The sequence below is a fragment of the Myotis brandtii genome, unplaced genomic scaffold, assembly GCF_000412655.1.
Source record: "Myotis brandtii unplaced genomic scaffold, ASM41265v1 scaffold668, whole genome shotgun sequence".
Lineage (NCBI taxonomy): Eukaryota > Metazoa > Chordata > Mammalia > Chiroptera > Vespertilionidae > Myotis > Myotis brandtii.
In genome coordinates, this window is record NW_005370597.1 from 1,383,630 (window position 1) to 1,398,707 (window position 15,078).

General features: G+C 47.5%; 1 protein-coding gene and 1 long non-coding RNA gene across 9 annotated transcripts in view; one reads left to right on the plus strand and one right to left on the minus strand.

Moving 5' to 3' along the window:
- CTNNA1 (catenin (cadherin-associated protein), alpha 1, 102kDa) overlaps nt 1-8,703 on the plus strand; it is a 298,927-nt gene extending 290,224 nt beyond the window's left edge. For all 8 annotated transcript variants that reach the window (XM_014529051.1, XM_014529054.1, XM_005881025.2 and 5 more), the window contains exons 12-18: nt 30-230; nt 974-1,125; nt 3,518-3,628; nt 4,776-4,957; nt 5,063-5,168; nt 6,661-6,795; nt 7,489-8,703. In XM_014529051.1, coding sequence (XP_014384537.1) covers nt 30-230; nt 974-1,125; nt 3,518-3,628; nt 4,776-4,957; nt 5,063-5,168; nt 6,661-6,795; nt 7,489-7,776 — 1,175 coding nt within the window. In that variant the 3' untranslated portion in view covers nt 7,777-8,703. The remainder of the gene's footprint in view (nt 1-29; nt 231-973; nt 1,126-3,517; nt 3,629-4,775; nt 4,958-5,062; nt 5,169-6,660; nt 6,796-7,488) is intronic.
- On the minus strand, nt 7,999-14,855 carry LOC106723873. Its single transcript, XR_001359602.1, has 2 exons — nt 13,495-14,855; nt 7,999-10,002 (listed from the first exon to the last, which is right to left on the minus strand). It is a non-coding gene; the product is annotated as an uncharacterized LOC106723873 (long non-coding RNA).
- Between the last annotated feature and the right edge of the window lie 223 nt (nt 14,856-15,078).

Here is a 15,078-nt window from a genome sequence, read left to right on the forward strand (position 1 = left end):
CCCTCATTCCACTTTTGCTTGTTCCTCAGAGAATCACATATTGGAAGATGTGAACAAATGTGTCATTGCTCTCCAAGAGAAAGATGTGGACGGGCTAGACCGCACAGCTGGTGCAATCCGAGGCCGGGCAGCCCGGGTCATTCATGTAGTCACCTCAGAGATGGACAACTATGAGCCAGGGGTCTACACAGAGAAGGTGCTGGAAGCTACCAAGCTTCTCTCCAACACAGGTATGGGAACTCCCTACCTTACTGGTGCTCCCCACACAGCCCGGGTGGGCTAGGCCAGGCCCTGTGGGTGGGAAGTAGGAGACCAGGACTCAGGCCTTAAGTGTTCTGGGTGGACACTAGACTTGTGAGAAGTTGGTCAGCCAAATTAAGGCCTCACACACACGTTTCCTTCATGTGGGTCCCATGATTAATGAGGGGAATAATTCTTTTTTTTCTCCTCGCCCGTGGATATGTTTTTTTAAATTGATTTTAGAGAGAGAGGAAGGGAAACATCAATTTGTTACCTCCCATACACGCCCCGACCAACGATCAAACCTGCAAACTAGGTATGTGTTGTGACTGGGAATCGAACCTGCATCCTTTTGGTGTGAGGTATGAAGCTCCAACCAACTTAACCGCCCAGCCAGGGCTGAGGAAATAATTCTGAAAGCACTGTTTAAGATTAATTTTTGAGCTAAGTCTTCTGTTAGTGAATAAATACTAATTTAAGGAGGGTCCCATTCTTAAGGCCTCAAATTAACCTTCAATGTTCTCAACCATCGAAATCCTTTATTGTAAAATCTGGTCAGAGACAAAGAGGATGATTCGAGTCTTGGTTGAAATACATTTAATTTATTTCAACCATAAATCTCACATAGGTAGAAGTGGAAGCTCTTCATCAGACACCTTGCCTCTTTCTGAGTAAGGTAGATTCAGGGAGGGCTATAGAATGATGATGTCTGCTGGGCCTCTTTTCTCTGCAGTTATGCCGCGTTTTACTGAGCAAGTAGAAGCGGCCGTGGAAGCCCTCAGCTCGGACCCCGCCCAGCCCATGGATGAGAATGAGTTTATCGATGCCTCCCGCCTGGTGTACGATGGCATCCGGGACATCAGGAAAGCGGTGTTGATGATAAGGGTGAGTAACTGCATTTCGGATGTTTTAATAGCTTGTTCTTATCATTTGCTAACCTTGAGAACAATGCATCATTTTGGAACTCAGCAGATGTATTGGCAGTATATTAAAACCATGAATCTAAAAGCTGTTAGAATGAGATATATTTAATTACATTGTCTAAAATGACTTTTAGTTGCAAGTTAGAGCCCAAACTCAGACTCAGAACAGGAGCTAGTATGAGTTGCTCCTGATGATTTTAGAGCACGCAATCACCACAAATAGGTTTCCATTTGCCTTAGAGGGAAACTATAGAAAATAAAGGCTTTTTAGTTAATTTCAGAGAAGGGAGTATTCCTTATTGCAGGTTGAAGTTATTCTTCACATGGAGCCCCCCCCCCCCCCTTTTGAAGGGGTGGCAGGCAGGATGCTAGAACCCCAGTTCAGGGTGAGGATGAGCGACTGTGGCAGCCCCTGGTCATGTTCCCTGGCTCAGGGCCCCCATGTGGCCCATCGTCTCTGAGAGCAGCAGTTCTCACCATCTGAAAGTCCAGCCCCTCTGGGTTGGCATAAACAGGTTTTGAGAAGCTCCAACCCCTCTGTAATGTACCCCCAGGGTGCTCGGCCTGTGTCTCGCAGCTGCCTTTCCCATAGCAGTCATCCTTCACATGCTGTTCTGAGCATAAGTGTGTAGCCATCCTCAGCCCCTGTCCGCAGCATAGGTGACTGCTTTGCTGTCGATCTAGTTGGATCAGAGGAGCTTCATTCACAGCTTCATGGTTTGCTAGTCAGACCTCAAGGTAGGCAGGGATCTGTCTCACTTTTTGCCCCCTCAGCCTGACAGCTACAAAGCCTAGCTGGACTGTCAGCTGGAAAGAGACCATTTCTAAGGCAGTTGCATTAGGCTGGATCCATTTTATATGCAGTGTAAGACTGTACTGCTCTGAGGTGAGGAGGAAAACAACTGTTCAGAGATGGCCTGGTTGGCTGTTCCTGCAGGCCCCAGGTCACCCCCGACATGTTGGGGTGGGCCGGGAGCTTGTGGAACCTTTTGCTTTCTTCAGTCCTGCTGCTGCTAAAGAAGAACCCATATTATGTAGAGGCCATATCTCAGTGGTGTGAAGGGATCCCTGGATCACAGACACCAGGGCCAGTGAACACAGCCCTATTTCTCCAGAAGCCTTTCCATGATGACAGACACCTAGAAACAGTAAAAGAAACCTTAATGATGAAGGAGGCTAATGCCTTTGGGGATTTGAGTGGCTGAAACTGCATACCTCCAGGAGGTGCTTGCGAATTCCAGAGTCCTTTCTGAGGAAGCAAGTAGGGTTGTGGGAAACCACATGTTAGGGGCAGACAGCCGGCTTGGCTTCCTCTTCCAGCTCTGGAAGGATAAAATGGGCAATAGTGACGTCGTGTTTTGCGCTCCCAACTCGGAGACACTCCGGGATCTTGTGTTGATGTGCTCTTGGTGTCTCATGTACCTCTGCTATTCTCACCTCTTCCCATTGAGGGAAAGGCCTGGCCCTTGCACATGTACAGACTCTTGGCGGTTTCAGGTGCTTCTCACATGTCCTCTCATTTGAGCCTCACAGCAAATCTTGGGGCTGGGCTTGGATCAGGTCCTGGGGCAGATGAGGGCCTGCCCTCCTGTCACAGGCAGCTGTTCTGCCTCCTGCCCCCTTACTGATAACTTCCAGATGACATTATGTTTCAAGTCAGCAGCTAATCATGTGAGGCTGGAGGCTGTGCAAAATAAGAATTTTATTTCATAATTAAAGCAGAACTAGGACCATTAATTAGTTCCTTTGGTATTTAGACCTTACCTGCCACATTCTCTCTTTTCCTTTTATCAAAGGAAAAAATACATAAAAATTCACTGTCTCTTTTTACCCTTCAAAGCAGCCTTTGGTACCCTAAGAGAAGGCCCAGTATTATTTAATACATTTAATGTTCTTCTTGTCATAAAGTGGAAAAGTTAAGAAACTGTCTAATATTGTGTAAAATACCTCTATTTTTAAATTAAAATACCTTTTCTACCCTGGACAGTTCTCATCTTTGTCTTTAGATGCAGCTGTGGGAGAAGTACATTAAGAAGTATAAATCTGATGTCAAAGAGAGTCTTGACTCAGGGGTGGGAATTGGAGCCCTAACCCCAAAAAGGAATCCCTTGGCCCTTTGGCAAGTGTGGTGTGGTGCCCTGGCCTACTGTTTGTTGGATGAGCCACCCACAGGTGCACCTGTGAGGCAAGGTCTCAAACGAATAGTGAGTGCTTTTAGCTATTACCCACATCTGTTTAGAATACTGCACATGAAAATTCTGGGTGTCCCTACATCAGGCAGGGTGTGGACTGAGTGGCTCGGGACAGCGGGAGGCCTACGTTGTATCTGGCTCATATCTCTTTCTTGATGGCAGACTCCTGAGGAGTTGGATGACTCTGACTTCGAGACAGAAGACTTCGATGTCCGCAGCAGGACAAGCGTCCAGACAGAAGATGACCAGTTGATAGCTGGCCAGAGTGCCCGGGTAAGGAATCAGTTAAACTTGTTTTGGCCCTCGCCAGTTTGGCTTAGTGGATAGTGTGTCAGCCTGCACATAAAAGGGTTGCAGGCCCGATCCCCAGCTGGGGTGTGTGTGTGAGGCAACCAATCAATGTGTCTCTCAAAAAACAAACAAACTTGTTCTGCAGACCTTCCCTGTCCCTCTCAGGTCTTAGCTTTTCTTTTCCAGGAAAATACTCTATTTTGAGAACCCAGTTTTCCCTCTTTTCTTCTGGCCATAGGACGGAAGTTGTGGCACCTGCTAGTCAATTGTAGGTTTCTCCAAAGTGTCTCCTCAGTTGTGCCCTGGGGCTTTGGTTTATGACAATCCTGCATCAGGAGAGCCTGAGGATCTAATCAACACAATGGTGGTTAAAAAGATTGCGGTCTTTGCCCATGTCAGTTACACTGAAATATTTATTTATGGGTTAAATAAAATAACAGTGTTACATTCAAGAGAATCAGTCAGAACCTTTGCATCCATTTGAGTCATTAAATCTTCCATCAGTAGCATTTTTGTTTTGGGGAGGATGCCAAGAAATATTTCTAAGGAGTCCTTTTTCACTTCTCAGATATTTTGAACAGCGAGTACATCCCTGCTTTAGGCCCCACTTTGTCATGAGCACTTTGGGGAGAGCCCAGGTGCTACTTTGATAAGGTGTCAATGCTACTGAGCTATACAAAGTGTATATACCTCAGCAGGTTCTCTGCCTGCCTTCTTTAAAATTTACATTCTAAAGGCACTTCCAGTTCACCTTGAAAAGTTAAAGATGCAATGCGGCCACAGGAAATGCTTGGGAAAGCGCCACCAGCATTAGCCCTTCTCTCATCTGTGCTCTCACAGGAGACAGAGGATGAAACTTTTGCAGAACTCAATTAAGCAGGCTCTGTTCCTGGGCCAGTGTGATCCCGAAGTGTCCACATTAGCCTTGTACCCCTTATACTCTTGTTTTCCTCCACATTAAAATTTGTTCTTAAAAGTGGGTTGGGAATGGCCCTTCAGGCAAAATGAAACCTATTAAAGCATTATCCTGTCTATGTCATAGATTGCTCGGTGGAAATGCTTTCGGCTAATGTACTGTGAGAATGTCATATTCTTTCCATGTAAGAGCTTTCTGTGCTTCTGATTTTAGGCAATCATGGCTCAGCTTCCCCAAGAGCAAAAAGCAAAGATTGCAGAACAGGTGGCCAGCTTCCAGGAAGAAAAGAGCAAGCTGGATGCTGAAGTGTCCAAATGGGACGACAGTGGTAACGACATCATCGTGCTGGCCAAGCAGATGTGCATGATCATGATGGAGATGACCGACTTCACCCGGTGAGCAGTGCCCGGCCCACAGCCGCAGAGGCAGCCATCTTCTCTTTTCTACTCTCTGCCAACTACGAAGGGCTTCACGTACAATGATCCTTGTTCTTTTTTCAGAGGTAAGGGACCGCTCAAAAACACATCAGATGTGATCAGTGCTGCCAAGAAAATTGCAGAGGCAGGATCCAGGATGGATAAGCTTGGCCGCACCATCGCAGACCATGTAAGTAATAGACCTAACATGTGGGTCTCAGGCAGCCCAGCCTGGTCCATTCCTGAGGCAGCAATAACAATAATTTTCAGGGGACACAACACTCATCTCAAAAATTGTTCTTAACTTGCCAACCAGCATAGAGTTTTAAGAATTTCTGAATAATTCTTTGGTAATTCTTGAGAGAACATACCTGGAGGTGTGTCTGTCCTGAATAACAGCTAAAATCTAGCCTCTCCTGGGGACGTGTGTATTCCTAGTTCTCTTCAGAACTTGAGCTCTGGGCAGGCACTGCTTCCAAGCCTACCACGCTGACCCCAGGTGTGCGAGTGCCTCTTCTCGTGGATTTGCTTCTTAGAAGCAGCAGGATAATGTGTCCAGTTGGGGACAGACATGTGTCCTCAGCGCTGTGGGTTCTCAACTACCCAGCTTTCATAAACCCTTTATTCCCTGCAGTGATACGTCAGAAAATGTGGTTCCTACCTCCTGGAGAGTTGACATTTTCCTTTGATGTTCCAAGACTTATTTACTGGAGATGCTGTTTCTCAGTTACAGTTCTCTGTAGTCTAAGCCCTTCCCTTGAAGTATCAAGCCTCTCACCCTGCATCTGGGCTGAGGGACAGCAGTGCCTCATCGCTCAAGCCAAAGATTCAGAAGTCATCTTAACCCCTCCTTCCCACAATCCAGTGCTAAGTGCTATACTTCTACTGGCCACCATCTAGTCTTGTCCCCTCTTCCAGAGCCAGCTCAGGCCGACCTCCACAGCCCATGCCTGGACTACTACTTGTGGCCGCTCCTCACTGCTTCCCCTCTCTCTTCTCCACGCCGTCCTCCATACAGCTGCCAGTACAGTCTTCCTACACGCTCATCTAAAGGGCATGTCTTGATAGGGCTTTGCTGTGTTCCGTAAGATTCTTAAATTCAAAATTTCCAGCATGGTCTACAGGTTTGTCTGTGCCCAGTCTCCCAGAGGGAAATGTTTGCTATAAATACCTGAGAGGTGGTCTGTATTTCTTTCTCTGGGTAAAGCTTCCTGAGCTTTGGCAGCAAGACAGGAATTGGGCAGCGGCTGCCCTTTAATTTCCCAGTGGCTGATCAAGACCTCGCAGTCTCCCACTGCTTGTTCTCTTGCTTTGATTCACTCATCTTCCATCTTTGCCTGAAGTGAACCTCTCCTTTCACCAGGTGTTTACAGTGTGTATCATAATTGAGCAGAAGAGCTGTTGGGATGGTTGTTAGCAAGCTCAGAGCACTCTGGCTTTTCTTCAGAACCAAGCTCTTGCTTGCTGACGCTTTTTTCACCTTTAGGGGCTTGGGCCCAAGCAGAGGGCAGCCTAGAGCCAAACTGCCCCAGGTAATTGGGTAACTCATCTCTCATGCCCTTTGCTCCAGCAAGGAGAGAGGAAGCCTCTCTTGGTGGCACACAGAGATGTAGAAACAGCCCCCAGGGGTAGCTGTGTTTAGATCAGGCCTGGGTGCTCTGCTAAACTTATTCTCCCGTCAGTGTCCAGACTCGGCCTGCAAGCAGGACCTGCTGGCCTACCTGCAGCGCATCGCCCTCTACTGCCACCAGCTCAACATCTGCAGCAAAGTCAAGGCCGAGGTGCAGAACCTTGGTGGGGAGCTCGTTGTCTCTGGGGTAAGTTTCATCTGTGAAAAGAAGTGGGTGGTGGGAATAGTCTGGCCTTTGTCCACATACACTCCTTACCTGCCCTGAACTGGGAAGGTGAGCTGTGGAAAACCCTGAAGTTTCTTCCTTGGAGGCCAAGGGCTGGCTGCACCTCAGTTGCAGGTATATTTTTAATCTTCCCTGTTTTTCTTCCTCCCACAGAAGAATTGAGCCTGTTCAAAAATTGCAAAGATGATATAGCAAAGCTTTCTCAAATCTCCTCTACCTCTCCAAGTGCTTCAGTATTACCACCCCTCCTTGTCTCTTTACCATGTCACTGTTCTGGACCTCTCCTCACCTGGGGTAGGGCAAAGAGGTGATCTCGCTCGGTGTGCTGGGCTCTATTAATTCCCCGGAAAATTGACACCATTTGGTCACCTGCTACAACGTCAGTGCCCCTGGCCATGGCTGACTCAGGCCTCCTCCTCCAGCTTGTTTGAGGGGTGAGGGGGAGGTGGCGATGCCTTACATTCTTGTTACTGTTCCCTTTATTTCTTCAGAAGATCTGAAACAGGCCTTTTCAGGGTATTTGAATAAGAGCAGCCAATTATATGGGGCTGTGGCCCACCCCTGAAGGGAAGGAGGAGGGGGCTCCCCCCTCACCCAACCCTGGGGCTAAAGGTCAGGCCTGTGCTCCTCACCGCCCATGTTTGTGTCTCTTAGGTGGACAGCGCCATGTCCCTGATCCAGGCTGCCAAGAACTTGATGAACGCCGTGGTGCAGACAGTGAAGGCCTCCTATGTGGCCTCCACCAAGTACCAGAAGTCGCAGGGTATGGCTTCCCTCAACCTCCCGGCTGTGTCGTGGAAGATGAAGGCACCTGAGAAAAAGCCCTTGGTGAAGAGAGAGAAACAGGATGAGACACAGACCAAGATTAAACGGGCGTCTCAGAAGAAGCATGTGAACCCTGTGCAGGCCCTCAGCGAGTTCAGAGCCATGGACAGCATCTAAGGCTGCCCTCACCAGCTGCCCCCACCCATCGGGGCTCTTAAGATCAGTTACTGTTCTTCACTCAAATGTATTTGCTAAATAGAGCACTGATGTTAGAGTCCACCGGGAAATAGGCAGATGTTAAACCTGGCCAGGTGGTGAATTTTGCAAGGACATACTTGTGTTTAAGTCAGTCACAAATACTTTTAGAATTCAGGAGCATATTTCTAGCTGTATTTTTTTATAAGCTTAAATAAAAATCCCATAACCAAAGAGAATCCCATATTAACTTGTTAGTGACATTCTTGACCAAGTTGTGTGGCATTAGGGTCTGAGAAAAGGAGAGATCTGACTCACCCTTTTTTCAGGGAGGGGTCTTCCACCAGCCCAGGGTCTGGGCAGGTTGGCTGGTATTAAATGCCAAAGATGACCAGGGCAAGCAAACTGGGTGTCTTAGGAAGTGGTCCCCAGAGAGGAAATGTTTCTAGAAAGGTCCTGAGAGGGACAAACCACATGAAACTCAGTAAAACAATGTATCATGCAGAACACTGATCACTCTCTTTATGACGTGAAATGAGAATTGTAATGCATGGTTACAGTCACGAATGTGCTCTGCTGCAGGACATATTAAAAAGTTGCTTATTTTCTTCCTCAGGCTAGAATGTTATGATGCCATAATCAGAACTTGCTTGTTTCCCTTTGTTCAGCTCCAAATGCAGATACATCATTGGGCTCACTTCTAATAATTGCAGTGTTTCCTGCCTTGGGCTTACTACAGCAGCCTAACAAAGTAGCATTTGCTTAGGCAATAATTTAGACATTACCTTATTTGTGATTAATATAGCGATTACTATAGCTACAAGGTATAATTTTACTATCTATTTAAATTTTATGAATTCGAATGTTTTTTACACTAACTTTTCCCAATAAAGTCCACCTTGAAACCAAGCCCAAGAAGTTAAAGTAGTTTTTCTTTGCTTCCAGCAGTCACGTTTTACATGAAACATCTCCCGGATCTGCCCCCAGTGTCCCAACAAGGAGACTCTTCCTATGGCTCCTCGGGAACTCAAGTGTTCACCCTTCAAGGGGAAGGTCAAAACCTTGGAAGTGTCCTTAAAATCTCCATGGGTATCACCCCCTTCTCGTCTGAGTTGTTTCTATCAGCTTCTAACCACACCAGGATAACAGCTGCCTCCAAAATAGCCCTCCTAACGCCATGTCCCTTCCCAGCAAAGCTCCTTAGAGAGATGTGTGTAGTGTCCCCTCTTCCTCACTTGCATTCTCTCTGCCATTCCAGCCCCTCTCCTCCCGGCCACTCTACTACCGTCCCCCTTAAGGGAGCTGTCAGCATTACCAGATTGATTGGCTCTTTCCTCATCTTACCAATCTCACCGTACAAGTGCCCAGGTGAATGGCCCTGCTCTCAGAAGTTCCTCACTTGCCTTCCAGAATACTCGGTTCTGATTTTGTCTTCCTTCACCGCCGTTTCCTAGTCATTAAAAGCTGTGCTTCCCTGGGCTCAATACCCAGGTCTCTCTGGCTCTACTCACTCTTCCAAACTTAACCAGACTCCTGGCTTTATGTACAGTCCAAATTCTGCCTTCTCCTGTATCCTGACTTATAACTGCCTGCCTCCTAAACTCTCCACATAAATGTCTTAGTATCTCATACTTGATCTGTCCAAATTCTTATCTTTAAAATGTATGGTGGGTCCAACCACCTGTTTACTTTCACCTGGTCATCGTATTAGTTACCTATTGCTGTGTAACAAACTGCCCCAAAACTTCGCAGCTAAAACAACAAACATTTATTACCTCAGTTTCTGAAGGCCAGGAATCCAGGAACAGCTCTGAGGGAGGTCCTGACTCGGTCTTTCGTGAGGCTCAGTCTCTCTCCGAAGGCCAGATGGGCTGGGGAGCTGCTTCCAGACTCCCTCCTGGCTGCTGGCAGGCGGCCTCGGTTCCGTGCCCTGTGGCCTCCCACAGAGCAGCTTATCATGTGCTCACTGGCTCCCCTCAAGTGAATCATCCAGGAGAACAACCAGATGGGAGTCGTGGTTTTTTTAAAACCTGATCTCAAAAGTAATATGACCAGCACTGCCCTGGCCAGTGTTTCTAAGTGGTTAGAGCATAGGGTTGTGGGTTCACTCCCCGCCCTAGGTTGGGCATATCGGGGAGGCAACCAGTCAATGTGTCCCTCACATCAATGTTTCTCTCTTTTTCTCCCCCTACCTCCCTTCCATTCTCTCTGAAAAGCAAGCAAAAAAATATCCTCAGGTGAGGATTAACACAAAACATCCACATATATATGACCATCACTGCCATTATATTCTGCTGGTCACACAGACCACCCCTGGTACACTGTGGGAGGGGGACAACACAAGGAGGCCAAAGCCAGGAGGTGGACTTCCAGTCACCTGAACCCAGACCACTGCAGTAACTTCCCCATTGGGCTTTACTGTTCCCCACACCCTACTCCCCAGGGCAGTCACAATCAATATGCAAATTGTCCCCTCAACTGGGAGTTCGACCAGGAGGCGGGGCCAGCCAACCACCTGCGGCCAGCGGCCCCTCTTCCTTGCCCGGCTGGCCCTGACTGGCCCCTGATTGGCCCCGATCAGGCAGGCCAGCAGGACCCCGCCAGTGCACCGGGCCTCTAGTAATCCCTATAAAACAAGTCAGATTGTGTCATTCTCTCAGCTCCAACCAGCAACAGTTTCTATCTCCCAGTAAAAGCCAAAGTCTTAAATGACGGTTTGGCCCTCTAGCCTCTCCCCTCTCCCTTCTTTGTCATTTGCCCTTTGCACTTGTGGTTCCACTGCCTGGAACACTCCCCAGAGATACACATGTGTCTTCACAAATCACCTTACCCAGAAGACCTTCGAAAAATCCTACCATGCCCTCTCTATAGCACTGAACTTGCTTTACGTTTACAAGCCCATCTGTTTCTCTTGTAAGTTTTGCAGGAAGAGGGATCTTGATTTTGTTCATCACCGACTCTCCAAAGCCCAGGACAAGGACTGAATCTCGGGGAACTCCCATGGGGCTGGACCCAGAAGGCTTTGGCCTCCCTATACTCACCCCCAACCCTGACTCAGGATCCATGACGACACTCTGGAACGTTCTCATGGCTTTTGTTGCCATCAGTTTGTCACATTCCAAAATGGTCTTCCAGGCTTGAGCCCAGATCCCCGTCTGTCCTCAGCTGCTTCACCTGATCTGCTGGAAGCCCTACAGCCCAGGAGCCCAGCGGCCCCCAGTCCACCTCCTCTCAACCCATCACTTCAGCAGAGGCCAAGGCCCCACCCCTCAGTGCTGCAAAGGTTCCTAAACTGGCCTACATCAGCCCCAGCATCCATTATCCATCTTCTACCAGCAGCAAACGCATCTTCCGGAAACACCTCCAAGGAGTAAAGCCTCTCATGACGCCCTCTGTCTAGGCTGCCCCCTGACCTGTGCCCACCGAGCCCCTAGAAGTGGCTCCTGACCCTGTGCTCCCCCTGTGAGCCCATTACTTGATGTCCAGGTCAGCACCTTTCCCTTATCATCACACCAAATATAATGCCATTACATACTTAGACTAACTTCTGTTTAACGGTACCTCCTTTAAGCAGTATCTGTGAAATCATGTTTGATGGGCTGGTTACATTTTTTCTAATATACATCAAAATAACATTTTGATAAGTGTTCATGTATTTCCTAAAATCATCCAAGTACCACCTCTGCAAACACTGGCCTGCAGCTGCCACTGCTGCCTGGCCCTGGGCATGGCACCTGGTATTGCAGCACCAGCCCTCACAGCCTGACCTGAATTCTTTTGAGGAACAAACAGCATTGGTCTTGCTCACCCTATCCAGCAGAGGGTCTCCTACATGCTTGAGAAATAGCTGTTGAACCATTCAAACCATTTATTGATTTAAACCAATCAAAAGGTACTAGAAGGCAAAAAGGAGGCAACTGAGGAGGCACTCCCCCCAGACATCCTGAAATCCTCCATCTTCTCAGACAACAGCCTGAAGCAGGACGGCCTCACTGTATCCTGCCCCTTTCTGCTTCCCAACAGGGCTGACACACCCTCAGCGACACCTCCATATGGGACGGCGTCTCACCAGCCTGGCACTGGGTGTGCCACTCCTCTCACCTGCTCTCCCACCTGCACACAGGACCGCAGAGCCCAGCTCTCTCCTCCTCGCTGGCATCAGCTGCCTGCTGACCCTGTACCGCCTCCCGTGACTCCTGGGCAGATACTTCAAGGCCCTTCCTCACCTCTGCTGTCTTAATTCGCACAGCTTTCAACCTCCACCCAGGCCAGGGTCACTCCACTAAAGGAAGAGAGGAGGACTTTACCCACACCCCCATCTCATCTTTACAACCTGTGAGGTGTCAGTGCTACCACCACCCCTCAATCTGTACACCCAAGTCACACAGCTGGCAAGCAGCTTCAAGATCCAGTTCCTCCAAAACCCCCAGGTTCTGGAGTTCCAGAGGGCAGTGCAGGGCCCTCCATTTCTCCCCGCTCCCCCCGCTCCCTTCTTCAAGCTGGGAACTCCCTCATGCTCCCTCCCACCACATCTGCCCCATGCCTGCACCGAGTTATAAGGACTATGTCTGTTAAGATGCAGGAACTCTGCAGGTCCCTGGCTAAGGCACCCCCTGGCTTGTCACTGGATCCGTGCCTGGTCAAGGATTTTGCCCCACAATCTTCCCTCTATTTCTTGCCTTGCCAAGTTTTCCTTCCTCCTGGATCTTTCTCAGCAGCATACAAAACATGTTCTAGTACAGTGGTCGCCATCCGGTGGTCCGCAGACCACTGGTGGTCCATGAGGTCCGAAAGGTTGGCGACCACTGTTGTAATGGGCCCCATAGTTTTAAAAAAAAACAAAGACAATACAAAAAGCTTCCCCTGAGTCCATGTCACCCCCCCCCCCCATCCCTTACAAAGACGCCTGAGTGTTTAGACCAGGGGTGGGCAAACTTTTTGACTCGAGGGCCACAATGGGTTCTTAAACTGGACCGGAGGGCCGGAACAAAAGCATGGATGGAGTGTTTGTGTGAACTAATATAAATTCAAAGTAAACATCATTACATAAAAGGGTACGGTCTTTTTTTTTTTTTAGTTTTATTCATTTCAAACGGGCCGGATCCGACCTGCGGGCCGTAGTTTGCCCACGGCTGGTTTAGACCATGTCTCCACTTCCCTCCTCTGCTCTCCCAGCTACACCTTCTGTCCAGTCCCTTCTAAGTAGCATGTGAAGTCGGTGCCCGCCCCCCCACACCCGCTCCTCGTCAAACCTCTAGATTTCCACTATCACAATCAATATGCAAATTGTCCCCTCAACTGGGAGTTTGACCAGGAGGCGGGGCCAGCCAACCACCTGCGGCCAGTGGCCCCTCTTCCTTGCCCGGCTGGCCCTGATTGGCCCCGGATTGGCCCTGATCAGGCGGGCCAGCAGGACCTGCCTTCACCAATCCCTGCTCCTCGTCTCCTCGTTCTCCTCCTGATGTCTAAGGCTGAGGTGGTCCAGGCGTCAGGCGCTGGTCCTCTTCTCCCGGTCCCTAGGGTGGTGTGTGGGTAAGTGGGTCATAACCAGCTCTCCAGGGCAGAGTCGGGAGGGGACGTGTAGAGATAAGTTTATATACATTTTTCTCCTGTAACAGGATTGTAGCACACAATTCACAAATAATAACAAAATACACAATGCTCTTTACTGCAACTTCCATACGGCCAACTGATTCTCACCAGGCTTTCACTGATTTTTGTTGAAATCCTGCATCCATAGCCAACTGACAGTTGTAATTGACAAAGGAGCCTGGTTCTGACAGGAATGCTGGTTGATACTTTGTTTACCTTACGGAGTAAGATGAAAGTGAAAAAACAAAAACATCTGTGGGCGTTTCACTTGTTCATCAGTGAATGACTTCTTTGCTAAATCATATACCTGTCAAATACTCTAAGACAATTCCTTCAGATTTTTGTGCTGATAGATGACACTTTAATCAGCATTATTAACATTTTAAAAACGTTTTCTTCATCACTTTAAGGCTTGATTTGTAGCGTTTCCCAGTGTCCATGGTGTAAATTCTCCCACATCAGATTTCCAGCCACGAAGGCGGCATCTGGAAGGGGGCGTGGGAGCACAGGTGCCCACTGTGGAGCATGTCTGCACCACCCAGACGCGACAGACACGTCCTCTCCAGAGCATAATGGTTGACTGTAAGTAATTAGGAAAGTTGAGTAATAATTACCTTTAAAATTTTTTAAGTTTACACACAGTAAAATTTATACTTTTTAAGGGACAATTCTGTGAGTTTTGACAAATACATAGAGTTGTGTAATCACCACCACATTCAAGGTGTAGAGCAGTTCTAGCACCAATGGAGTGGAACCGTCCCCCATCCTAAGTCTTGGCAAAAACCTTCCTCTATAATTTTGCCTTTTCCAGATGTCATGTAAATGGAATTATACAATATGTAGCCTTTTGAGTCTGCCTTCTTTCCATCAGCATAATGCCTTTGAGATGCACACAGGTTTCTGTGTGCAGTTCATTCATTTCCACTGTGGAGCAGGGCTGCACTGTGCAGATGGGCCACGGTTTGTCTATCCACTCTCCAGGTGAGGGACATTTTAATTGTTTCTAGGTCGTTTTATTTTTACAAATAAAGCTGACATAGATTTTCCTTTATCTTGCGTAAATACCTAGGAGTGAGATTGTGTTGCAAGGTATACGTTTGTTGAATTTTATCTGAAACTCCCAAACTGTTTTTCCACAGTGGCTGCATCATTTTGCATTCCCAGCAACATTGCTCTGCATCCTCATCAGCACATGATATTGTCAGGTTTTTGGTTTGTTTAGGCTTTTAAATTTTTTTCAGCCATTTTAGTGGGTGTGTAGTAGTGTCTTGTGGTGTTAATTTGCATTTCCCTAACAACTAATGATGCTGAGCATATTTTCATGTGCTTATCTGTCCTCTACATTTCTTTGGTGAAATGATTTCAAATCTTTTGCCTTTTTAAAATTGGATTGACTATTATTGATGAGTTTTGAGTATTCTTTATATATTCTGAATATAAGTCCTTTGTCAGATATGTGATTTGTAAATATTTTCTCCCTACTTGTAACTTGCCTTTTGTTTTTTTTCTTTCACAGAAATTTTAACATAGTGAATTTTATCATCTTTTTTTCCTTAATGAATTATGCTTTTGGTTGTTGTATCTAAGAACTCTTTGGCTAATTCAAGGCCACAAAGATTTCTTCTAAAAGTTTTATAATTTTTCATTTAGGTCTGATTACTTTTGAGTTCAATTTTGTATAACATGACAGAT